Source organism: Scleropages formosus, chromosome 1 (assembly GCF_900964775.1).
Source record: "Scleropages formosus chromosome 1, fSclFor1.1, whole genome shotgun sequence".
In the NCBI taxonomy this organism is placed as follows: Eukaryota; Metazoa; Chordata; class Actinopteri; order Osteoglossiformes; family Osteoglossidae; genus Scleropages; species Scleropages formosus.
This window is the reverse complement of record NC_041806.1, coordinates 43158667-43185451: the sequence shown is the minus strand read 5'-3', so window position 1 is coordinate 43185451 and position 26785 is coordinate 43158667. Positions and strand designations below refer to the sequence as shown.

At 43.2% G+C, this 26785-nt stretch overlaps 2 protein-coding genes and 1 long non-coding RNA gene across 8 annotated transcripts in view; 1 reads left to right on the top strand and 2 right to left on the bottom strand.

Annotated features, from left to right (window-relative positions):
• Positions 1-5782, bottom strand: part of fynb (FYN proto-oncogene, Src family tyrosine kinase b) — a 46895-nt gene extending 41113 nt beyond the window's left edge. For all 3 annotated transcript variants that reach the window (XM_018743703.2, XM_018743705.2, XM_018743706.2), the window contains exon 1: positions 5620-5782. The gene's annotated coding sequence lies outside the window, so the exon portion shown is untranslated. The remainder of the gene's footprint in view (positions 1-5619) is intronic.
• A 1688-nt stretch (positions 5783-7470) lies between these two features.
• On the top strand, positions 7471-11655 carry LOC108929419 (uncharacterized). Of its 4 annotated transcripts, none has more exons than XR_001965756.2 (4): positions 7471-7818; positions 8077-8169; positions 8564-10124; positions 10534-10741. It is a non-coding gene; the product is annotated as an uncharacterized LOC108929419 (long non-coding RNA). The 4 variants fall into 4 exon arrangements; XR_001965757.2 differs by lacking the exon at positions 7471-7818 and having other exon boundaries at positions 8001-8169; positions 10534-10615; positions 10737-11655; XR_001965758.2 differs by lacking the exon at positions 7471-7818 and having other exon boundaries at positions 8001-8169; positions 8564-8697; positions 9142-10124; positions 10534-10738.
• LOC108929418 (solute carrier family 22 member 13) lies at positions 10735-18963 on the bottom strand. The gene is made up of 10 exons (XM_018743933.2): positions 18517-18963; positions 16982-17085; positions 16049-16203; positions 15697-15865; positions 15294-15417; positions 14838-14944; positions 13310-13521; positions 12410-12518; positions 11662-11874; positions 10735-10818 (listed from the first exon to the last, which is right to left on the bottom strand). Exons 1-10 carry the CDS (start codon positions 18886-18888, stop codon positions 10746-10748), a joined length of 1638 nt encoding a protein of 545 aa, XP_018599449.1. The 5' UTR covers positions 18889-18963; the 3' UTR covers positions 10735-10745.
• Between the last annotated feature and the right edge of the window lie 7822 nt (positions 18964-26785).

The following is a 26785-nucleotide window of genomic DNA, read 5'->3' as shown; positions in this document are numbered from 1 at the left end:
ATAATGCGATTACATCAGCGGTGGCTAGGGGAACATACCGATCCAGGACTGCAAGTGTGGTTGGAGAGGGGGGGAAAATCAATTAATTTAACGGTTTGGATTACATAATCAACCAGATTTGACCTGGTGTTCACAAAGACCTGTGACTGACACAGAGAGAGCAGTGAGCCCCAGTCACAGGTAGGGAAATCTACTGCCTTTATAGTCTTTCAAACGCTACAGGAGATCAACGCTAAAGAACTCATCCCATGACCACAGCGGGGGGAAAGCCAGAAAGTGGATGCTATTGTTTCCAAGAATGTATGCGTGTGGGACCCTGTGCTAACCTGTTTGGCCCCATCCTCTCAGGTCCTTGGGAATATTCCTACTGAAGGCATTCCAATGTGCTTCACTGCCCACTTGGTCCCTGCTCAAAGCCATTGTTTCCCCGATGGAACCCTATGGTTGAAAAGCACGATAATACCAAGGTTGACACTTGAAAAAAACAATCAAGCTCAGGCCCATTTTGAGTCCTCTCTGAAGGTATTGGAAATTAAAATTCACAGAGTGGAAACAAGGATCCTCAACCATTTCAGTGCGCAGTAGAGGCTGGTTAGTGCATCAGGGTATCAGGATTCACGCTGAAAATAAAGAGCGTGTGAATGTGGCTTCAGACCAGTGAAGCGCAGATGCCGGAGAGCTGCTTCTGGAAAGCAGGAGCATCACTTATGAAATTCCACACTGCTCGTGACCCTTTGCGTACGCGTACCAGAGACACCGATGCCTGGAGTATCGAGGCTGAAATCCAGAGGACACAGTCGGAAGCTGCTCTGAGACCACGCTAGTCTCAATGTGGTTTAGATGCACTAATAACTGGAGTGCACTTTCAAACCAGACATATTTTTAGCTCCTTTAACCTGTAAGGGTCACAGGGTTTCACTCCACCCCATCGGTAGCCATCCGACCTCCAATTCAGTTTCATATCCTCTTCCGCCTTGAGGTTTGCCAGCTATAATATTTCTGATGACTCTAAATTAGTATGAATTTCTGCAATTGTTTTATCACAAATATTTAATCTAAACCTTGCATAGTTCCTAGCAATGGGCTACAGTAAATTTTTGGATTAGGGGAACAAAAGTTAGTGATAGTACTCAGTGAAGTTATACACAATTACTAGGGGGTGATAGACTTGCATGAACACTGCTGGTCTCCAAATGGTCATGCCAAATGAACTGACCCCTACAAAATAAAACTAAGTTTTTTTTTGTAATATAAAAAAAAAAGAACAGAGAGCAACTGTGACTGGGTTTCAAATTGAAAAAGAAAAAAAGCAGAGAGATTTTTGAGTGGGAGGGGAGCAGGCGGCATAGGAGACATGAGACAAAGGTCGAGAAGTCAAGCGGAACTGAAGCACAACCCACTATAAAGGCCCTGACCCTAACTCCACGGGCTCTTCTGAAAGCCTTCCGGGCAGCCAAAACTGAGGTGTGAGACTACCTCACAGGTGCGCGGCCCCATGCGGAGCATCCGGAATCATCATCGCGTTCAATTTCTTCCGAAGACGCGACTCACCCCATTTGTGGCTGGTGGAGATCAGGAGAGACACTCCACAGGGGGTCTTGGACAGTGGGACCCATCTGACCATGTCTGTCAGGTTCTGTCCTGTCCCCATTAAAGAGAAACAGTGAAAAGAAGAGCATGCCACGCTGAGCCTGGACAATAAGCAGAGGCCAACAACGTCAGCGCTCGGCAGCTGAGCCCCATTCAGGGATGGGCTTGGAGGAACAGAAAAGAGCTGCCAGGTAACTGTGGGAATCAGACAGAGATCCAGACAGCAGGCAGGAGGTGCTCTGCCAGGCTTTGAAGCAGTAAGGCAAGGGCTCGCAACTCTCAGTGAAAAAGAAGAGGGGAAAAAAAAAAAAAAAAAAAAAAGTGTCACTGAAAAGCAACCATCTTCCCAGGGTTTGGTTTCCAAAGACACAAACAAGGTGTACGTTAAGAGTTCAGCATCTCGGACTGACAACAGCAAAGCTCAAAAACAATAACCTGAAGTGATAAATTCACCATGTGTTCACTACATGTAAACCACCATGGGAGACAAATCATTTGCTTATCCAGTGCAGTATATGATGTTCAGAAAACTCTCGACAGACTATGAGGAGTACATTTTTCAGAGGCATCACTGATTTTCGGGGTGTGGTCACCATGAGCCCAACAGTAGAGCCCACATTATTTCAAGACACAGTGCTAGTCACACAGACAAACTTCTCTACTAAGGCAGCTGCCACCTTCTTGACATGCTGTAAGTTATCCATACAAAAGAGCTATTCGATGAATGGCACATCGGTCACCACTGGCAATCTACAGGAGCATGACAGGTGCACAGGCAGTCCATCAAATGTCAAGAGAGGCCGAAACGTCAGTCTTTGCTAAACCATTCCATAACCTTGACGGAACAATGGCAATCTTACTCAACAACCGAGGATCTCCTGATGGCAACCAGCACGTAACGAACTTGCTCAGATGCGAACAATGCTCTGGAATAAAGGACTAGGTGCAGGGCAATTTGCGAGCATTTGTCAAACTAGCAATCATTAAACAAAAATAGGAAACTCTACAGTGTAGCACGATGTGCACCAATTTAAATGACCCACTTTAATAATGAAGAAAAACATGGAAATATGCATTAATCTTTTCAAGTCGTATTCATTCTTGAAGTCAGATTAATTTGAAGCACCAGGCATAGGTTCTTTTCAATGGAAGGGTAAAAAATTATCAACTTCATTTCGGTCCCAACTTTGTTACTTGTCCCAACTTGATAATTAAATAATGTTTGTTATTATGACTCATCCAACCGAGCATCCCTTTTACGTAATGAGCATGTTTTTAACAAGGCTGACCATCATTATGACTTTACCACGATAAGGAGAAATTAAGACGTGTCATTTACAACCATTTTGCCAATCCTGTGCTGGCTAAGAGGTTCTCTTAAAGATTAAACATTCTGTGGGAGGCTTACATGGTTCTTACGAGTGCAACGTGCAGCTAAAGCCTCATGTTAAACCCAACAGACCCATGCGAGTACTCGAGTTTCGAGAAAAGAGTCATGTGCTTTACAGAAACCGGTGACCATGTTACAATGACATTGAGATTTTTGGATAGGAAATCCACAGGCCAACGACCTCTTAGTGTGTATGATGTGCTTCCTCAAAGGAAGGAAAACCACCCAAATAAGTAATAACATCTGCCACAAACACACACCAGCATTACGAAGCCACAGCAGATAAAGAGCAACTTTCGAAAAGGCTTGTTTGGAGAGGCAAAAAGAAGCACAGCGTGACAATGAATAAGTAACCAGGAAAAAGTGGTGTTAATTGTACAGGGGAACTGGAAGAGTAAACCCCTCAGACAGAAGTAAGAGTCTTGAGCGACAAAGCGGTATATGTTGAGCTCATTTGCGGACTCTGCAAAAAATTCGGACACGCGTGTCCAACTGGAGAGGTCACCACATGGAAAAACGGGTTGTGCCGTCATCAGAGTAGACTGCCTTTGGAAATCCAGGGCCAAATTTAATCAAAGCATATCACAAAACACACCGCGTCAACTTCCAAACGTGGCCAGCTCCTCCACGACAACGATATCCAGAAACACTTCTGCGAAAAACCTTCCATTTCATACCAACGGAATAAGGACGGTCTAGTTTCCTCTGCATAGTAATAAAGGTCCACAGTGATAAAACTATTTTCATCATTATGGGAAAAGAGTCATGGATTTATTTAGCGCATCTGTGTTTATCTGAGGAATATGTGGATAGACACACGTGCTCCCCTCTTCTCCCTGAGCATCACCTTGGAAAAACGGAGGATCTTTGAATTTGGGATCAAATTCAAATTTGGCATCTTTGAATGGAATGGAGGATCTTTTCATTTGAACAAATGCAGCCTACTGTACTTGAAAACATCTGAGCTGCACGGCGAGCAGAAGAAGGGACCGGTGAACGCTCTCCTCAAGGCCGGGCCAAAGGGAAGGATGTGGTCCCTACAGGATACAGGGGTCTGCCACCTTGATTGACCCCAATTAGAAAAGAAAAGTGGTTGTTTCACACTGAACGATGACACTGGACACACCCAAAATCTGTCTGCTTAAACAACAAAGCCTAATAATAACTACACATGCTCACACACACACAGTAAAATAATATGGCCACAATATTCTATTTACAGTACACACTTGCCAGTAATCAACAATATGTCATACTCCAGTCTACAATAAGCTCTTGAAGGTGAAATATGATCCATAACAGTGACATTACTTTAACTCGTGAAGGCTCACAGGTATTGGGCAAAAATAACATCTCAGGTGCCTGTATGGCCAAATATGCAATACGCAGTAACAAATCAATATAAAGTCAGGCACGCACTAGGGGATGCCACATGGGTTGTTGGTTACATTTTCAGAAATGTTACTGTTAAACAGAACTTCTGGGAAAAAAAAAAAAAAAAAAATACAAAAAAAAAAAAAGAGAATCCATTTCTAAGTCACACAGCCATATATAAATAAAAAAAAGCAGCATGGATTAAGCAATAAAAAGAAGGCAATGATGAGCCCTTCATTATAGTCAAACCTATAATAAAACTAAGCAGTCCAGTTGATGTCCATAAGGGACTATCACTGTCATCATACAATGAAGATGCTCTTGTTAATAATCTTGTGTTGTGATGCATTCATAATTCATGTTAAACAAATCAGTAACCCTTTACCCTTTTGAAACCTTTTCCATATTATTATGTGACGCTGTAAATGTATCTCTTGTTCTGTGAATATTGCCCTACTGTTTACTACAATATTAATAACTAAATAAAGATGCTGTTGTGGGTACAGTGTGTAAGCAATGGGGGGCTTGTAGGACGGGGGTGGGATGTGGAATGTCATGCAACATTCACACACTGATTGTTGACTCGAGCAGTTCGGAAGGATGGCAGCCAGCGCGCGCGCGCACACACACACACACACACACACACACACACATACATACATACATACAGAGATGAGACCCAATGCGACAACACTGTCTGCTCAGTTCCAAACAACCTGGCGCTCAGGACTGTGTGGTCAGGAAAAGGGGTGCAGGTGCGACCCCCCGACCCCCCCCCCCACCTACCTACCTACCTACCTACCTACCTTTGCGGGGGGGATTTTCAATTTGTGCAGACGCAGCACTCGCGTTTAATTCCCACACAGGGTAGAAGATATTACTTTACCCCAATATATTTCATACCCAATATGATCATCATCAGCCGCCGCCGCACATCAGTCCGACTGCGCACCGGCACCCCCGGCCGAAACCATAGCATAAGAAATCACAGCAAAAATAACACATCGCATCGCGTCTACAACTAGTGATTACAAAAAAAAAAAAAAAAAAAAAAAAAAAAAAACATACACTGTATTCTCTCAAAGTACCAGCGGGGACTTAGTGACCCGCCAGCAGGAGCGATCGCACCGGTTAATAAATCAATAAAAACGTGCGTTCACATTCGTCGATTCGCACGCGCCGGCCGTCTATCTCTCATCATCATCATCAAATTAGACTGAGCGCACAAAGAGTGCAAATGGAAGAAAGAACACTAGTATTCTTACCCAGATCAAGCCGTCTGGCTGATCTACGCCGTGTATTCCATTGGAAAGAGCTAAACGAAATGTTGTTTCTGTGTTGGGAGTATTTTATGAGTGCGCGCGCGGATACAGTATCTCCAGTGCTCCCTCACCCCAGCGCCGCGCGCTCACAGATGATGGTTTACTGCTGCGGAGCCACTAAGAAACTAACGGCACCAGTGGTGTGATTGACAGCGCGATGAACCAATTGGATACTCGTATGAACTTTCGTGTAGACGCGTGAGAAATAGACAATGATAGTAACCAATCACATGTTTGAGTACCTCCTCATTTAAAGGTATGGATGAAAAGACAACCAATTTAACCAATTGGATACTCAAATTCACGTTCTTGCAGGATTTGGGACGGACATACAAATTTCCCAACCAATCAGAGGGCCGGAGAGGACGTATTATGGCGGCGAGGAGAAAGCCCTTAAGTGGTATTTTCTGGTTCGTCGGAGTGGCCGAATATATAGTGTTTCAGGGCGTTAGACAGTGTTCGCAAAATTAATTATTATTGTGCTTCTAAGTGGACTGCAGAAACCCCGAACTATGTATATTTAAAGCAGCTGTCAAGTAATCTTTAGACTTGTTTTTTTGTGAATTTATACAGGACTAACGGTAAAAATCTCCACACAATTCCACGTGACAGTGAAAAACCAAGAAGTTAAGTTGGTGTTTTAGCGCGTGCATCTTCCAAAGATGAAACACGATTACTGCACTTTTAGAAATACAGAAAAACTAAACTAATAAAGTAATAACGTTTTTCTGTGCATTATTATATTCATAAAGTCATATACGCCAGGCCCAGTTTTTTTAAATGCGGGGTGGGACTGCTGCAGCAAGATCTTCAGTCCAAAAAACCGGGTGGATTAATAAAGACAATTCGGATTAAAAAAAAGTTTAATCGCGGCGCTTAAATTGAACGCTGCCGTCGCTCTTTGATAACCCCTGTGGTTTATCATATGGAAATGAATGGTCAATTCATGTTCTGATGGCAGTTATCTATCTATCTATCTATCTATCTATCGAGAGACTGACAGGGTTTCGAAAACGAGAACTGAAAAAGAGAAGAGGTTTTTGAGTATGGCTGTACCGGCGGCGCGAGACAAAGGTCACGTGCACTATGCAATAAGAAAGAGTTGACTCGAGCGCCCTCTGCAGGACGAGCCGTGAACGGTCTTTAATGTATTTAACGTACGAGTTCACTGTACTACACAATTAGTGGATTGGTTATTTATTTATTTGGAATAGCATTAAACTTTAATTTTCTCCCGCACGGCAGAGACCTAAAAACGGAGAGTGACAACAGGGAATATTTAATGAAGTGGGACCACTTACATTTGTTCATTTAGCTGACACTTTTCTCCAAGGCAACGCGTAATGTTTGGCTGTATGCAATTATTTACCCATGTGGATAATTTTACTAGAGCAGTTCAGGGTAATAACCATGCTGAGGTGTGACTGCTGGGTCCAAAGGTGGTAGCTTTAACCACTATGCTAACAGCTGCTGCTTAATCTTAGTATAAATGAAATTATTACAGAAAAGTATGTAATTTCAAGAAGGTGAGATTTAATTGAACGAGAACATTAGGATTATTCCTACTGAACAATAAATTGAATGTTTTTGAATCTAGATGCCTGCCTAAGAATACTGCAACAAATTCTTCAGATGCATATTCCGTTATTGATCTCAGAATATGTGCTAAATATCTACCGTGATAAATATTTTTGTGATGTAAATTTATGGTAATGTTAAAATATACTGCATAAATAAAACATTTGTCTCCATCTGCTGCTGACTAGTTACACACACACTCTGTTGTGTTTTTCCCAGCTGGAAACAAGACAGTGTCTCTTTTCTCACGTGGGCTATAAAATACCTGTTGTTAAATGCACAGATAAAGCAGTGGCCAACACAATGGAGCACCAGGGCTGGGGTAATCGGCCCCAGGGAGACTGCAGCTGTTGCCTTTTCGGGCCTTGTGTGGCAGTCTAATCGAGATGCCAGTTGCCTAATGTCTTTCAAGCAGTGAATCATGGACGACCAGGCTTGCCAGGGCCACATACACGGCATAGAGACCGTATGCTTGTTTCGGGCCAGGAGGCAGAGCCTTGGAACCTCGGAGCCATGGAGTCGTGACTCCCCCCTCGGTGCAGCTAAAAGGAAGGAGACTCACTGGTATTACAGGGATCAGCAGACGAGTCATTTGAGTGTTCTTCCGGTGTTCCGAAATACACTGCTTTAAATATTAAGAATACAAAATGCATTTAACCACAGCCACTCACATTTATAAATCTCCTTTCCATGTAAATATGTATCAGCATAATGATAAAGTAGTAAAAAGTGTAACACATACAGAAATGTTTTATATTTATAAAATACTGTCTTTAATAGTGTCAAATATAAAGTATCTCATGTCACCTCAAATACATTTAGGAGGAAACAAACTGGAATGAGAGGCTGTGCGCCACACTGAAAGATACAAAAATTTCCATTTTTGTCCACTGGGCAGCAGTGGTTTCTCAAAATGTAAGTAAATCATTCAGTTCATACAAAATTAACAATGCTGATTTAGTAAAAAAAAAAAAAAAGGATACCATTTTCAAGAGCACACACAGATGAAATATGTCTAAACACCTTTCTTGTTTTCAATCAAAAAATGATGATGAATGTTTTAATGTCTTCAATTATATACTTTGTATCTTATCAGTGAAAAACATAAAAGCTCTTACATTCTTCTGTAAAAAAAAAAGGAACAACGAATGTTTTGTCAAGGTGACAAACTCTGAAGTAATATCGAACGGCCGTTTCCACTGCATTGTGCTTGTTTGTCAGCGAATGCATCACAGTAACTTCCTTATTGGACCATTAATACAATGTCCTTGACCTGCTCCATTCTTCTGTTTGATCTGTTAACCTTCAGAGCAAAGGGTGGTAGTGCAAACACATCTGCAGAAGGAAGGATAGTAATTCACTCGCTTTACAGTGTGCCTTCCTTCTTTAGCCTGAAGGTCAGGTTATTGGAGGAACACTGCTCAGCAGACATTAGAGACTGAGGTAAGAGTGTGTGATGCGCTCGCTGAAAAATCAACAAAAAAAGAAATTTACAGGCATTGTAAAAAGCTATCTCTTCTGATATTATTTATTCACTCAGCTGATAATTTTCTCCAAAACAACTGATGATGTATGATTCGTAAGCTACTACTTAGCTAATCTAAGACTAAGCTACTTACTATTATTTACCCATTTATACAGCTGGGTAATTTTTACTGGGGCAATGGGCTGGGTGCCTTGATCAAGGCTACTGAGCAGGAGTGGGAATTAGAACTCAGGTCCTTAGGATTGTAAGGCAACAGTTCTAAGCACTGCTTCACAGTGTTTGTAAAGGGTCAATACAAGGTTCCAGTTCTACGTGTGTGTGTGTGTGTGAGCTATTACGTCTCGGGATACTGCTTGCGTTTCCTGCCTCCCTTTTGATTTTTACTGGCTCCACTTTTCTAGTTTTTCAGGCTTATGCAGGATGAGATATAAGGAATTTGAGCGGATGAAGAAGAAGCCTCATTGCAGCCCTCGAGGGGTGAGGTGGCCCATCGTCCAGGTGACTCTTACTCCTGCTCCTCCAGGTGACTGGGTGCTGATACAGGAGGTCTGCTTCGCGCAATACCTGAGGGGCCTGGTTTTTCCGGGACGGTCCAGCTCACCGTTTCAGGTCATGTTGTTTTTCGTACAACCTTGTCTTACAATTGAAGATGAGCAGTAAAACTAATATTTCGATTGTAAATCAGTCACTATTTAAAATGTGCTGGCAAAATACTTAGGATTGTAGCCTCAGTTTTATGGACAGAGAGAAGAAGAGAGAGGAGCTGCTCGAGAAAACAGAGAGGGAGAATTGCAGGGAATATGAATTCACTTCTCACCACGCTGGAAGCGCAGGCACTGCTCCCAGTCGAAATCGAAGCCTGCTGTTGATGTGTTTTTATAATTATTGCATTTTTTAGCAAAATGGCACAAATAGTTTTCAGTTTTATAGCCCTTTGGAACCTGTAAATGTTTACCGAAAATATTAAGGTTGAGCACCTCAAGAATAATAAGTCTGGCTGCATCTAATGGGATCTGAACCTGCAAAGCTACTGGTTACCATCCAAACCCCTGTATTGTATTGTTGCTTTTATACCAACTGTCTGCTCATTTTGGTACCAAAACAATATAAAATCAAGAATATAAAAATGCAATTTTTTAATGCAGAGATCTGTCGCGTAGAGCAGACCTGAGACCCGGGTGTGGACCCATTTGTGGGATCATTTATTATGAAGATACTCAGGACAAGACAATACTCTCAGGCGGGGACAAGCGTGGTTCAATCCAAGGTGCAAACATGGACCGAGGGGAGAATCCGAAGACGTGGTCGATGATACGAAGCGAGGTTCGATGCGTTGGGAAGCAGGAACAGGGACAAGGAGACGGGCAAAGGAACAAGGAGCGAGGTAAACGGAGTAGGACGGGTAAGCCGCTGAGAAAGAATCATGGACACAGGAGGGACGGTTGTCTCTAAGAGATTCCGCAACTGAGAAACAGCTGGGGATGGTTTTTATGGATGAATGCTTCGATTGCGGACAGGTGCCTAATCGGCGTCAGGTGCCACTGGTTGAGGTGCGTGCGTGGTTGTGACAAGATCACATAAAGGAAAAAAGAATCCAAATGTGTTGCTAGGCAACAGAGAAGGGGACATAAATATAGTTTATGGAAAATGAATTGTCCTTATATTATTTTTTAATTTCAGAAATGGACTGTGTAGTCATTTAACATGGGATACATTAAGAAATACTAAATATTGATAACTATGAAAATGGCTAAAAATGTAAACTACTTGACTCATCATCTTTTGTGAAACAGGCAGAAGGCCGCAAGGTGTCCATGGGTGTGTGTGCTGTTACATTCAGATGCCCCTGGGGGACACACTACAGTCAGCTTCCAGGTACAGTGCAGAGAGGAGGAGGAAGAGGAGGAAGAGGATGAGAGCTCCTGTTATCGCTTGCCTCACTGCGATAGCGTCTCTGGCTCCCGGCTGTGGATTCAGTCCCTCTTCTCTATGGCAGAGCTGAGCTTCAGCTGATGAGCTCCACAGCTCCTGGGCCTTCTCTGCAGAGAGCCTGCTGCGTGGCTCCATCATGCTCCCTGCTGGAACGAGACAGTCGCGCGTTACGCCGTTCCCATGGAGACACACCACTTGCAGCACATGTGGTTTGCAGGGATGGCGCAGCACCGTGATAACGACTCATCTCTGAAACAATGACAGCCCCACATTTCAGTCACATGTTCTGTGACACATGCACCAGAAGGGTGGCTATTAGGATGGTGACATCAGACCTTTCATTATATGGCATCCAGCGTAAACATCACCTGTTATTGCATTAGCCACGTGCAATTTGGCAGAAACATTACCGTCTGAATGCAGATGTTTTGGTTTTCCATAAGTACCTCACCACCACACTGCCAACAAAGGTAAAACCGCAAGCAACTCAAATCATTAACATATAATACCCAAATGAATAGTAATATCAATAATAATAATGACTACTGTTCACTTTATCATACGTGACACTGCATTTTACAGAGAAACCATGGAACAGACAGACTAAAACAAAACTGATACTTCTGCTTTCTTATTCAGCGTGAATTTAATTCTGGTTAAGTTGAATGGTACAGCAGAAGGGCCCCTTCTGACACCTGAACCATAACCGTGAGATAATGGGTCCTTCAGACAACGGCTGTTTAACCTCTATAGTTCCTCCCTCCCCTGCTTCACCTCCCCCACACACACACAGATGGCAATTCCAGTTTTGCTCCTGGTGAATCATTCAGGAAAACAACTCAAGCACTATAGCTACGTCATTTACCAGCTTACATATCCCAGAGTTCTGTGTGGGATAATGACAGACAAGGGTGGTACCCGTTCATCATAACCTGGATGCTACCCAATGCTTGGTTGAAAAAGGCTTGAGGTATGACAGCTGATTGTACCTGTTGTATCCCTCCTCCACGTCCCTGATGGTGTCGGGCAGTGGCCTGTTGGCTGTCTCGGGTAACAGCAGGGTGAGAGCGGCACCCAGCAGGGGGCACAAACCGAACATCATCATGGGTGCCTCCTTACTGTACTCCCTGAGGAGGTAGATGATGGGGGCGATGACCCCGCCTACACGTGCGCACATGGAGGACATGCCGATACCACTCTGCCTGCGGACACGCCCGAAAACCACATCATCAGCAGAAATAAGGCCAAAACGTGATGTCAACAAATTAGTAACATGCCTCAGAATCCTGTTAACTCTTGATGTTCTGCTTTTTTTCCATATTCCACAAACAGTTAAAAGGGAACCAATATATATGGAGTATTAGAACAGGAACAGTGTGGACCATTCCTCGCAAAGAAGTCTCTAGAAAGAGCTGATTTTGTTCACTGTGTTATGTTCAAACCTTTATGCAATAACAAAGAAAACTTTGACCGACTGAATTTTTAAACTTGGGGCCACACTAGAGAGCAATGATCTGCTGCTATATCTCTTATGCTTTTAGACTATGAGCCCTTGGTGCTCATTGTGCACCAAGATCTAATCTCCAAAATTCAAATATTCCTGGAGTACTAGGGAATGGAACTCCTGCTCTATCGCCATGAAATGATAATTACAGGGCTTCCCTACAGCCATTTTTTTTTTTACTATATTGCTCCCACAAGAAGCTATAAATTTAATGAGAGGATGAGGATGCTCACCTGATGACTGTGGGAAACACCTCGGCGGAGTAGATGTACACAATGGACAGCGAGGCTGTGATGCCGAACTTTCCGATCATGGCCAGGACCGTTCTCAGGACAGACAGCTCTGCGAGGGCGATAGGGAAAATCATGGGCCAGCACTTATCGGCAAATGTGGACTTCCAAAGTTCACACCTCGCCAATTGTCAGCAGAGTTGTACGTTTTTCTTTGGTTGCCCTTCTACACATCTGCATGCTTTGCTCCATCTTGCACTGGAATTAATATTCTATTTAAAACGAAAGCCAAGGTCATCAAAGGTCAAAAATTGCTTTTTGAATGAGGTATCTGAAGCCGAGAAGTGTGGCAAACAGATCACAGAAGCGCTAAAGAAAGAATAAATGAATGAAGCCACTGTCAAGCCCTTCTGAGTCTGAGGGTGCAACAGCATGACTTCACCGTTCGAAAACGAGCCACTGTCAGGCCGAAACAGTCAACTTCACAGCTCAAGCCAGAACGCAGACAACACAAACAAGCAGCACCACTGTTTCACCGCTGCCTGCAAACCACGCACTGTAAATATGTGTGACTTTGTCTTTGAATCATATCCCATATGGCGTCTCATAATTTATTCACGAGGGCTGAGTCATTGCTGCGTGTTCACGTTCACAAAGGCGGCGAGGTGCACAAAGGCGAGCTGTAATAGTACTGTAGTTTTTTCGGATTTTAGAAGAACCACACCACACCTCAAAGAATTTTTTTCAAAAACAAGTCTGTCAATATAACTATGAAATAGTTACCTACAGGTAATATCAGTTCCTGTTTTGCAGCAGTAAAAAACAATGTTAAAGTCAGTGTCCAAAGAATTACAATTTTACACAGTGAATATGGGACATGACGTAGCATGAAAGGATTCCTACCATCAGGGATGAAAATGGTTAAAAGACACGCAAGTCCTCCAACAGCAATAAAGGAGAACTGGGAAATCTTCCTGGAGCGGTTGAGGGTAAAGAGGGTGATGGTTCGAGCAGGCATCTCCACAAGGCCGAAGATGAACTGGGTGAGGTAGATGTTCATCCCGAAATCCGAGATGTTCAATGAAAGGCCGTAATAGACCAGTACGTTGACGAACCTGACGAATGAAGGGTAAGTGTGTGTCAGGTGGGATGAGGAAAAAAATCCATATAAACACAGGTTCGGTGTTAACAGGTCATAGCTGTGTGCCCTGCAACAACTGTTTCCTTCTACCCAGCACTTACCATGGTGCTCAGTGAAACAGGTGCTAGACTCAGCAGAGCAAACAACAGGAAATGGGAAAATGTGTGTGTGTGTGTGTATTGCTCTTGATTAAGGGTCAAATATAACCTGTACTGCACAGATATTGATCAGTGAAACACAACCATCCAGTGAGACTCAGGGATAGGGTCCCATTGCTATTTTCAGGTGGAAGGGGATATAAAATGTCACACACTAAACTTTAAGACAGGCTTAAAGGAACTCTCGTATGGAAGAGACGGCGGCCTTTCTATATTGTTATTTCATATGTAAAAAAAACTGAAATTGGAGATAGAACTTCAACAGCAGGAGTCAGCAACCCTGGTTTTTGTCGGATACGGTGAGGGGTGGTTTCCATTAGCGCTGAGCTCCTAATTGCTTAGCCTCTGAATAAGATTTCGACTGAAAGTGTCGATTCAAGTCGGATTAAATGGAATGTTCTAGTCAAGAACTTGCTCTCACTTCTCTATAAATACCGCGAGTGCGTGATCAGCGTGCTCTCCAAGTCTGACTCGTGCTCCAATGCGGCGGCAACGACTTCCTTGCTGTTGATATGTTGTGTGAAATATTGGAGTGCACACACACACTGCATATTTAGTTGCCAAAATTCCTGAAAAAGACAGTGGTGCTTGGTGGATGTGGTTCTGCCACAGATTAAGGTACCTGTCCCCTACCTTCATATTGCTTTCTTCCTTTCATTATTAATGCGTCACTGTTTATGTATAAGGGGTGCGGTGGTGCAGTGGGTTTGGCTGGGTCCTGCTCTCTAGTGGGTCTGGGGTTCGAGTCCCACCTGGGGTACCTTGTAACAGATTGGTGTCCCATACCGGGTGTGTCCCCTCCCCCTCCAGCCCTGCACCCTGTGTTGCTGGGTTAGGCTCTGGCTTGCTGCAACCCTGCTCAGGACAAGTGGCTTCAGCCAGTGTGTGTGTGTGTGTGTGTGTGTGTGTGTGTGTGTGTGTGTGTGTGTTTATCTGCATAGTGTGCAATGAGAAACAACCCAACAGCCCTGTCAAGTCCATCAGGAAGTAAATGTATTACAGACAACAATAATGGATTTTAAGGAATGGCAGGTCAGTTTAATTAGCCCTGAAACAGTTCTGCCATCCCCCCAGGTTATGAAGTTTCAGAGGTCAATGTGACCAGTCAGTGAAGAAATAGTTGTGAAATTACCACAGGTAGAAGAGTATCAAGGACAATTTCCTCATCCTTGGAGTACGGACCAGATCGACTACGGTGTGTTTTTTCTTTGCTGCATCCATCTCAAATTCCTTATATTCCTGAAAGGCAGAGAGGAAGGCAAAGCCATTGCACTTCAGGAAAGGGTGTTTCTCGGCTTCAAGAAGAGTTGTGTGAAAAGATAGCAAAACCCCCACCAGGCTAATTCATTTGCCTATCCTGGAGATGATGTTCTGTGGAGCAGGCCTTGGCTGTGTGGACAAAACACAGTCCATGCAAAATTCCCACCAGCGTGACAAGTAGCTACAGCAGAATTTAAGAACAAGGCGGCACAGCTTCCTTTCATTTTCCATTCTTCGAGTACAAGAACATCTAGTGTGTCCACCTCATAGGGCTTGGTGAGGCATGTTTGCACTTGCACGAGCAGGTGGGTGGGAGGTGCTTGTGGACCTGAAACATCTTGACATCGGGGGGTAGCTGCTTGCCGTTCACTGTGCCTGCCTTGCGGATTAAATCCATGGCTTCCTCATTCCTTCCGTTAGCCATTAGCCAGCGAGCTGATTTGGGCAGAACACTGGGGATACAGAACGGGAAGCATTAACAAAGTTAAAAATCAACCCAAGCCACCCGCTGAACCAATGGACCAGGTCATCAATGAGTTTTATATCATTCATAGTGAAGGTCAACAAGTGAAGAAGGTCAACAAGGTCGTTTAAATTCCAAAAAGAAACAAAGCGGTAGAGGATGTGTAGGGGGACACCCAAGATTACCCAAGATTCTTATCATGAACAGACACATGTCCTTATGCGTTTCAGCTTGGCACATTGGTGTAGGAAGGGCACAAGCACCTCACCAGATATAGAAGACAAAAAGGAATCCTGGCGCGGAGATAGCCAGCTGCAGTTTGCGCCAGTCACGAATCAGGAAGGCCACGCCTGCCAGAAGGATGTACCCAAAACCGAAGGAGTAGTCCGTGATCACCCCGGCGAGCATGCGCTGTTTCCGCCCTGTCCATTCCGTACCTGGGTTCCACAGGGAGGAGGAGCTCGGAAGGTCAAGGGTCAATATCAGCCAGTCAAAAAGGACTCAAACTGACTAAATTTTAGAGAAAGCTGAGCTGTCAAAATAAATTCAAATCCATGTTTACTGGACTCCCAAAAAGGAAAACAATATGGCTTTGTAGGATGACACTGAGCATAACTGACCTAGGACAAAGGCATTCATGATAACTGCCGAGACTGTTGTCCCAACTATAAAGCGGAGAAAAATGTAGACGTAGAAGTTTGGGGCGAAGGCGGTGCCCACTCCAAAGATGGCTTGTATGGCCAGGCCAACCAAGATGATGCATCTCCGGCCATATCTGCAATAACAGAAATAAAACATTTTTGATTGAAAACAGCTTAAGTTACTTAAAGAAGATGAGACACATCGCACACTTATGTTGAGGATTAACGCAACACTTAAAAAGGAAAACTATGCATTTAGAACACCGCAGAGTAAAACCCAACATGTTTCTAATACTTTTGGCTTGGCGGTAGAACATGAATGCGTTTCAGATCAAATGAATTGAAATACCTTTGAATTATGGCTATGACCCTCCCATCACATGTGCATCCGGCAATTTTTTTGTCGCATTAAAAAAAACTCCACATTGCCTGTTATAACAATTAAAAATCATTTCATTGCTTTGTGCCACTTGAACGGCTCGGAGCAGGAACCTAATGTTTGCCATCATGCTGTAGGTAAGAAAAGTATAGTGCATGGGATTTGTTGGATGTTTTTCTCATATTACAAAAACACGAGGAAAGAAAATATCTTGGTCGAAATATCCGTTGTGTGACCGCGACTATTGTTTCGTTTTCTCACAGATGTGGGATAAATATAAAATAGCTAAATTAGTAACAACTGTTATCCCAGTAATTAGACTTTCATGTTTCATCACCAAAAATATTGTGGAATTTGTTTACATTAAGAGCTTCAGTGCAATAATTTTCAAATTAAATTACACATCTCTGCTGTGTTTCCTGCATAGCTGTGTGATTTGAAGAATGTGTTTCTTTGTACGGAGGAATCCAGGGTGAAACGTGTACCACTGAGAACCCTGCAATCAGTGATCATTCTGGGACATTTGCTCTTACTTGTCTGCCAGAGCCCCAAAGAGCACAGCACCGACCAGGAGGCCAGACATGTAGATCGAAGAACCAAAACTGTTTAGTTTGGCACTGTCGCACACAAGGCCCCACTGCAAACAGAATGACGACAACCTCATAAATTATGTTATCATTTACCAGGACCGATAATACGAATAATTTCAGTTTCTGAGACAACAGTAAAGCCCATCAGTGTCTTTCAATTCCCAAACCCATAACAGGATCATACCTACCTGTCCGAGTTTACCATAATACAGAAGCTGCGGAGTAAAGTAGGGTTTATGCTTTGCTATTTTACTTAAAAAAGTCCACACCTGGGCAAGGGGTCCTTCATCTCTATCCAGGTGAGAAAGCAACAATTCACACACGTTTTCAGAACCGCTTGTCCCATACAGGGTCACGGGAGCCTACCCAGTAACACAGGGCGTAAGGGACACACCCAGGACAGGACGCCAGTCCATCGCAAGGCACCCCAAGCAGGACTCGAACCCCAGACCCACCGGAGAGCAGGACAGTGGTCCAACCCACTACGCCACTGCGCCACCACACCCCCTACAAGCAACAATTCCTCATCTTTAATTCATCCATAAAAATGAAGAAGAAAGTCTAGATTGACCCTGAAAACACTAATGTTACTGTGATATATATACACGTCCGTGGTACGTATCATTCAGTATTCCTGTACTGCTACCAACGACTGCCGGCTCTTTGGGAAGTTGTTTATACAAATTATTTTTTGCTCCATGACCAAATTATATACTGTATGCCAGTTCAGTAGATTCTAACCCAAGGTCATATAATCTGTGTTGTTTTTTTAATCCAAGTCATACTCATAAAATGATCATTTTCTCACAAGTGAAAAAAGGAAACAGCTTGAAACAATGCGACAATTTAATGATATTTGAATCTTTGGTATTTCTTCTTTTCGTTCTGAATGCAAAATAGAGCCATTTCATATGTTGAATTACTCGGTAAACCGGTTAGACTGTTTTTTTTTTTTTTGCTTCATACAGTTATTTTATAAGTAATTTCCTCTTGTCATTCCATCCAGCTGCAACAGTGAGTCACCACCTGTCCCACACTAGAAGACCCAAGTGTGATACAGTAGGAGATGTATTATCAGTTACCATCCCTCTCTCCTCGTAACAGAAGGGCCTGGATCCAGGCCAGCATTGTAAAACCCAGACGGGTTCTACTCTATCTTTTGTGGCTGGCAACAGTCTGTGATAATGGAATCTGGCCTTGAGGAGACCACCAAATGCCAACACCTCAGCAGTCCTCCAGCCTAGCTCCCTCCTACCCTTGTTCTGTGGTCATGGAGGGAGCCAGCTTTAGATATTTTCACGCATGTTTTAGGTAAGTTATGTGGCTGTTACGCAGCATTCATGCTTCTAAGATGTTGGAAAAAGATGAGTGCTGAGACCCTAGGTTAGGTCCTAGGGACGAGGGTGAGATGCAACAGTCTCTTCTCTGCACACCCATGTGTACGTCACAGTTCCTGAGTTCAGCCCCACCCCACTCACCTCTGTCGCTATAGTGCTGTGAAAGGTCTCTTTGCTGAACTCCCACCCTCCCTGGCAGCCCCCCTGCATGGGGCCACTGCTTTGGGCCAGAGCGTTGCTGTGGTTGGCAAAGGCCGATGGGGCGTCAAGCGCGGTGCAGGAGAGGTTGTAGCCACTTCCATGGCTAGTGGTCTGGCTGAAGTTCAGGGGCAGGCCCTGGTTGGCTGCGACGGGCCAGGCAGAGCGGCAGAAGTGGGGGGGGACCGCCCCAGTGAAGACAGACACCAGCATGTGGAATGCAAGGAAGATCTGCGGGAGGCAAATCCATACGTACAAGGTCTTCTGGAACTTGCCGAAACCACCAATTCTGTCGAGGACATCATCAAAATTCATGCTCCTTTTTTCCACCTCCCTTGGAACAAAAACTGTCAGATACCACAAATGACAGAGGAGAGCAAAATGTCAACAGTTATGCAAGCGTTTCTGATCTGATACCGAATGAGGCTAAAACAGTGAGGCACGAGGGGAAGTGAAAGAAGGCCTTTTATCCAGCTTGCCAGGTTCTATAGATGCCCTTTTTATAGAGTTGTGTAAGCTCCTTCATTCGGCTATCGTCACACCTGTGGCTTGATCGCAGGCAGGAAGCAAGGGCTGCTGCTTTCTGCTGAGGACTGACATCTAGGTGCATGCATTCAGAGTGATATAACCCCAAAGCTGGGAGTGGCTTAACTGCCTGGGTGGAGCCAATCTTAAGGGGGAGGAGTTCTGCTCAAGGAGAGCAAAAAGAGGTGGTCCTTATTTGTTTAACTGAGTGAGAGAGAGTGTGAGATGGCGGTAGAGCGAAGGAGAGAGGACTAACACACGCCTCCTCTTCTGTAACAGGAAAAGAGGAAGTGAGTGCCTTCAACACACGAGCCATTGTAAAGTGATATCTCCAAGTAGCTGATGGGACAAGAACAACTCACAGAGAAATCACACACACACAGAGTGTGTCTTTATGTTACTGAAGAGTGCCACAATAAGCTCTAGCAAGACTGCAAAGTAAAAAGGAAATAGTGAATTAATAATCATCATTCTCTTAAAAAACACATCTCATATTAAGAGTCATTATGCGTACATAACACCCAATATGTCCATAAAGGAATTTTAGGTAATATTTTATAGATGATAACCGTAAACTAGCCTAGCACCCTGTACTTTCTGAATAAGCTCTGGACTACTGTGATCCTGACGTGGACAAATGGTTACCAACAGTGAGTAAATTTATAGATTAGAGATTATAGTTTTTTGGCATCATTAAAAATGATGTACAGGAATATCCCAGCATACAGACTCTTGGTTTACAGCTTTTCCGTAGAAAAGTTGAACACGTTTGATGTATGGACTGGCTGCTCCCAGTGTTAAGTACTTTTTTCCTCTGTTTCAGGTAGACTTTCCCCTGATGACATAGAGATTCTGAGTCAGTTAGGGACAGACTTTTCTGGAATGTATAATGAGCAGTTCTTGCATTGTTCCTGATATTTTTAAAATGTTGTTTGTTCACATACCTCTTTACACTTAAAGTCTCAAAATGCAAATCTTTCTTACTCACCTCTCCCCTGATCTCGTAAACATGTGTTTAGGTATTAGCATTTTCAATAACAGTTTGCTATTGAAAAAAAGGAAAAACCCATATATAGCTACTTGGGTGATGTATATCGGTTCATTTGGTGGAATGTTACATATTGACTGTACTCTGGAACATCATGTCTGCATACTAAACCTCCTGTTGATGTAATGCACCTTTTGCATTGCAGCACATAGCAACATGGGGTTGGATGAAGCAAAGAAGGATACACAGACAGGGCTCATTTTAAGCATTTATTCAAACACTAGCAGCAGGGAAATAAGGGTCTCAGTCTAAGAACCCTGGTCCCTCAAGAACCTGTACTGCAAGCAAGCTTTCCCAGCCTCCTTAGCAACTAGAGGCTCTTTCTCCACAGGTTGTCAAAACACGGCCACGGCCACACCATTTATCCCAGAAGTGCCCCCAGTGGTTGCACACTTATATTTCACATTTTTCCCATAATGCAACTATTTACAATAAACCAATCTTCCTACCTAAACACAGTGATGCGGGTCGTTACAGTATTGTTCTCTGAGATGTATTTTACTTTGTGGAAAATTGTCTGTTAAATTAATAGATATAGATAAAGATAGTTTCTTTCTTTTGTTTATGTGTACTTTCATAAAAAATAAAATTTCTGCCCTAATTGATCCATCCATCGGCAACAACTGCTTGCCCTGACTAGGGTCATGGTGAGCTGGAGCCTAACCCAGCAGCACAGGGCCAAGGGAGGGAACACCCAGGACAGGACACCCGTCTGCCACAAGGTACCCCAAGCAGGACTCAAACCCCAGACCCACCACACAGCGTGCGCTAGCTGCCACCCTCCCCTCATTTACTCATTGTTAGTTTCCTTCTTCATTATGTTTACTATCTTATCTTCCTAATTTTTTGATTACTATTTCTTGAGACTGTTTTTAAGTGTTTTTGGAAATATTGTGGCATGTGTGTAAAGTCCAGGAATGCATAATTTTCCCCCAACTTAAAATAATGGAAAAGGACCTCCCAGTTTACAGACTTTTGGTATATGGACTGTTTTCAGGAACAAATTAAGCCCATAGAATGGGGGATACCTTTATTTCCTTGAATTCAGAATAGCTCATTTCTTGTACTGATTCTCTTCTCTTTTTCATAATTTCATTGTGTATGCGCATGTCTTCTTAAATCCTGGATTCTGATTTTGCAGAAAAAGCAAAATCTCATCTGGGAGTAATCTGGGCTAAGTTCTGATCCAGAGGTGTTCATTCAGCAGCAGCACATGCATCGGGTCCAGTAAAACCAACGAGAGGGTCAATATTTGGTAGCACTGGAGAAGACTGTTAAGTGCATGACTTGAAAAGATTGAAGGATCTCACACATAACCCTCTTCAAGTTGATTTTCGCCCCATACAAAGTTGCCTAGGGGTACCCAAACTTTTGACTGCAGCTGTACATTTATTTCATACACTTCTGATTTTTAGAACTATGTAAAAAATGTGAACAAAATGTAAACAAAACAAAGAAAAAGATACCACCGCTCAGTACATGAAAACAGATCAGAAATTTTTCTCAACATTCTGTGGTTATGCAAGGCTGCTACAACTATACTAGAAGTCCAGTACAGAAGAACATAGTAGTTGGCAAACCTACATGCAATGACCGTATAGATATGAATAAGTATTAGTGCATATAAACTTCTCACAGTCTGAGAAGACAACCAATCCGTTCATTAACGCACCACATTGGGTAGTCTGGCTACTCAGCATCTCTAAATAGCCACTGGCTGTGTAAAAAGGAGAAAACAGCTTGCTGTTCCAAAGAAAAGCGCAATTTATGGAATAAGTTCTACCTAGGAGTGGGCCAGGTCCTGCGTGCCACTGGATGACCTCACTGACCGAGTAAAAACATGAAATATGAAAACATGGAATAAAGCTTCATGAGTGTAAATGGGGTTTATATACAGTATATATATATATATATATATATATACAGTATATATATAATATATTTTTATATGAGGTATGTGTGCGGGGTGGCTGTGGACCTCATCCAGGCACATGCTAGTACAGCTGGTTTCAATGCTCTGGTGCGATGAGGGTGTCCAGGGTGCTCGTCAGAAGAAATCAGAAGAAGATGTAAGGAACTAACTGTGGGTTAGATTGTTGTGTCAATGACACCTAGACTTACTATGGTATGTGCAGACCTTTTGCACAGAAAAGCAATCTGGTGTGTTTAGAAGATGTAGTTGCAAGCTGTCTGGCCTGGGTTCAGGTCTAGGTGGGATTTGCTCCAACCTCTCCACAGTCACTGGAACTGAAGAGGCTTGTGGCAGTTGAACGGGACCCAGGAGGAAATTCCACAGTTTGGAACCAATGCGAGGGCGTTCGCCAGGCCCTCGGCTCCTTTACAGGCTGCGATCAGTTGAGTTTGTGTTGCGCTCGATGTTGAAAACATCTGCTTTACGGAAGAGCGGAGGAAAATGTCACAGGTTTGGGGCAGATGGGAGGAGGCAGAACTGTGGGAAGTCAGCCAGCGGCGCTCTACAGGTGACAACCATCATGCTCAGAATGGTTTCACTCCTACTAACACATGCCAGGCACGTGAAATTCTGGAGAAGAGACGGAAAATTCCAGCACATTTTCTTCTGTGGGGGAGTACCATGGTAGCGGCCCAAGGCAAAGGGGGGGCGCCCTTTAACCAAGAAAAAACAGACCATATATAAGGGACATGAAATTTGCTAGTGTAGGCGCAGACCATGATGAGCAAGAGTGCCAGAAAAATTTGTATTAGTATTGTTTAGTGGGGTTCAACAGCATGCCTGAGAGGGTGAATGAGAACTTTTTGCTTCTGGATGTCGAGTAAGGAACATAGAACAGGGCTGTCATTATCCCTGTGAAGATGTGTTCACAAGTGGCACAAGTGCAAACTTCCAAAAGTTGAAACAATCCATGAAACGGTCCTGTCTCTGCAGATGCAGAAATGTCCAGGACTCAGCAGAGAAATGGAAACCTGAGGGATCAATTAGGTTTTCCACAGTCAGTGAGGCACTACTGTACATCTTTCATTGTTGTGTGTGATACCACTGTTTCATCCTCCTCTGGAGACACGGTCGTCTTCCTCACAGAGCTCCTGCAATGTCCACCAAGGTGGTTTTCCTGACCACACCATGTAACCGACACCATCTGAAGTCCTCCTGGATGCATCAACCGCTCCTTCTACCCTGAGTCCCAAGAGGAGGGTGAGGTTGTTTCCAGGAACAATAACTCAGAACTCAGAATGCTTTAAGCACAATAAAACAAAGCAACTAAAATTTAGTTGGACTGTCTGGAGGAAAAGAAAAAAAAAATTTCTTTTTTCAACAAATTGGATGAGAAAAATATTGTATAAGCACTGAACATTACAGAACTGCTTCGTAGAGATATTTATTCAAAGCGTCTCATGTACTTTACAACGACACTTTTCAGCATGAATATAGATAAGTTCTGGCTAAGAAGATCTTTTCAAGGAACAGCAGCAGAGCCCATCCCAGGGCTTGAACCTGCAACCTGCTTTATAACATTGCATTACTTGCTGCTCTCCTAAACACTATGAACCAGTCACTGCGCTACATTTTACACTGTGGAAAACTAGGAGTCTATAAGCGATTGCAGTTGTGCATCACCTATAGTTCTTTAATACCATCTCAACCATATAAAGATGGTTAAGATGGATGGATGGAAAGCTGGACAAATGTAAAACTGGGTTTAAATACTAGGTATACCAAGCTTTAGAATTACGCATCTGCATTTAAGTCTCTTTTTCTGTTGATATGATGCACTCATTGCGCCTCCTAAATGAATAAATGAAAATGTAAATGCACATGTACCCCAGCAATTATGTTGAAGAGGACATTGTTACATTTCGACACGATTCTCTGAGCACAAATGCGTTACGGAAATACATAGGTTATGAAACGAATGCTTTTTGTAACGGAAATACATATATAGGATACGAAATGAATGCCTTTTGAAGGATAACTTTTTTAAACTATGTGGTTGGAAGAGAAAATTGAAAAAGTTTTTCCATGTAATTTTTCTTTTAAAAATAAAAGTGAGATGGAAAACATTTCTTTTTAGAGCTTAAAATCTAATTTTATTATTGCATTTGCTATTACATGCATAATAGTCGTAAACGTGGAGAAGATAGATATTCCAACACGTACATTAATGTGAGAGAAAGTACGCCTTCTTCTAGTTCTACCATAAGGGTATAAACCCCCACAAAGTCTACTGTTCTAACAGTAAATAACATCTATCCTCATGTGACAAGTAGCACATAACAGGATTTTGTTGTGTATTAATTCAACTGAAAATAAGTCGGCAACAGCAACCATGTGTGAAACGGGAAAACAGATGCATTTTTGTATTGGATACGACTGTAAAGATGCATTTGATTGATGACTCACTTGACTGGACAAAGCGCATTTCAAGAGTAACACATTAAAAACTTGCAGACATCTCTAAGGATGTTCTTTGTAGATCAGATTTCTGCATATTTTGGTTCACAAGGTCTAAGTCTTGCGCACGTAAGTCTTTAAATGCTAATAAAGGCTACATTGCTTCTCTTTTCATTTTTATTTTTTAATTTCTTTTTAAAATTTTCACTATGGCACGTTTCATTCGGCTAACGCACGGGTTCAGTGTGTAACTGGCACCTGCTTTGTGGAAGTGACAGGATCCAATTTTCTGTATATTTTTGCCTGAAAGCAAAGAATCAAACCTGTCTAACAAAATAACTATTAATTCGGTCAATTTTGAGAAGCTTTTTAATCTCAGTAAAGCTACAATAAGGAGCTGACTTCTGCCAGCAACGGGAATGCCTATGAATAAAAGTTGTTTGTGGACCGATTAAAAGGGAACCTTTTGCAGGACAATTCTAGAAACTCCGCATAAGCAGCCACCCCCACCTGTAGGTTTGTAATTTATTCTTTATAGACGACACACTGCCACTCCTTCACGCCTGCTTCCATGGCCATGATCTGGAGATGGATGGTCGACACGTGAAAGTGATGTGCATGAGCGTGCGGCACGGTGAGTAGTGCTGCTGTCTCACAGCGCCTGGGTGGTGCGAGAGAACGTGGGTTTGATCCCTGCTCAGTCTGTGTGGAGTTTGCGTGTTCTCCCTGTGTCTGTGTGGGTTTCCTCTGGTCCAGAGACATGCTGTTTACCCATAGTGTGTGAGTGACAGAGAGAGTGGGTGTTCCACTGATGTATGAATGAGTGACCCAGTGTAAGTAGTGTATCTAGCAGTGTAAGTCACCTTGGTGAATAAGGTGTGTGGGCTGGTAACACTACATAGAGTTCATTGGAAGTCACTTTGGAGAAAAGTGTCTATAAAGTGAATAAGTGTGTGTGTGTGTGTGTGTGTGTCTAAGAATGCCCCTGTGGCCCTTTCTGCAAACCTTGACTCCAAAAACGAATGTGACTGAAGGGGTGTTAACATATGATGACAACAGTTTATGAAAAGCGGTTTCATTCTTCAGCCTCACTTTGAAATTGAGCCCTATCCTGTGGCAAGAAAAAAGCAATTTCACTCTCAGGTTCCATTACCTTGTTTACACCTTCCCTGCACTTCCAGAAGAAAAAAAGTCTAATCCCAATATTTTCAAAATTATGCCTTCTGGAAATTATAGAACTTTCACACAATCTCACAGGTCCACCCTGGCTTTGCTTACATGATGATGATGATCAGGACGACCTGGGGTGCAAAGTATCCATCCTTGGTAAAGCAATAAGCTTTTATACTATGAAGTGCTGTTACATTATCCATAAAACCAAGCCCAGACTCTCAGGAAAACTTCAGAGGCATTAAAATACATTTTTCATTTGAAATTGTCAGATGTGAAAATTAGTTTGCATACGTTTCCTATATTAGATGAAATGTTAAATTAAAATTCCTGTCACACTCTCTCGATCAAACTGACAATTTTTTTGCCTTTTTTTTTGCCTACCTGCTCAGCTAAGAGTCTGGGAGTAACGATTGACACAAGTCTGTCTTTCTCTCAGCACATCGAAGCCACAACCCGGTCCTGCAGATGCGTTCTGTATAATATCTGTAGGATCCGTCCCCACCTCACAATTGACTCTGCCCAACTACTTGTCCAGGCCATGGCGACTTCTTGTCTGGACTACTGCAACTCTCCTGTGTGGTCTTCCTGCTACTGCCATCAAGCCTCTGCAGCTTCTACAAAACGCTGCTGCACGCATTGTGTTTGATTTGCCAAAGTGTTCCCACGTATCTCTCCTACTCATTTCTCTGCACTGGCTTCCTATAACTGCCCAAATCAAATTCAAGACCCTGGTTATTGTCTAAAAATGCATCAATAGAACTGTTCCCAGCTATCTGCAAGACTTGATCAACTGCTATGCTCCAGACAGACTGCTACGCTCTTCCACATCTGCTCGCTTGCTGGTCCCGCGCACGAAAGGTAAAGCACGAAGGTTCTGGGTTCTGGCTCCGTTGTGGTGGAACGACCTCCCCCTCTCACTCAGAACTGCTGAAACTCTGTCTTCATTCAAGAAGGGTCTGAAAACTCACTTTCGCCCATGATCACTTAAGCTCACGAAAAGTGTAAACGATCATCCACCACATCGGAGGATGTGGTGGTGCAGCGGGCTTGGCCGGGTCCCACTGTAGCAGGTCTGGGGTTCGAGTCCTGTTTGGGGT

Coding starts and splice junctions, on each gene's coding strand:
- LOC108929418 (XM_018743933.2), bottom strand. CDS start 18,888: ATGAATTTTGATGATGTCCTCGACAGAATTGGTGGTTTCGGCAAGTTC. Junction 13,522..14,837: donor TTGATACTCTTCTACCTGTG/GTAATTTCACAA, acceptor TTCATTCGTCAG/GTTCGTCAACGTACTGGTCT. Junction 10,819..11,661: donor GTGGAGGAGGGATACAACAG/GTACAATCAGCT, acceptor GTCTCGTTCCAG/CAGGGAGCATGATGGAGCCA.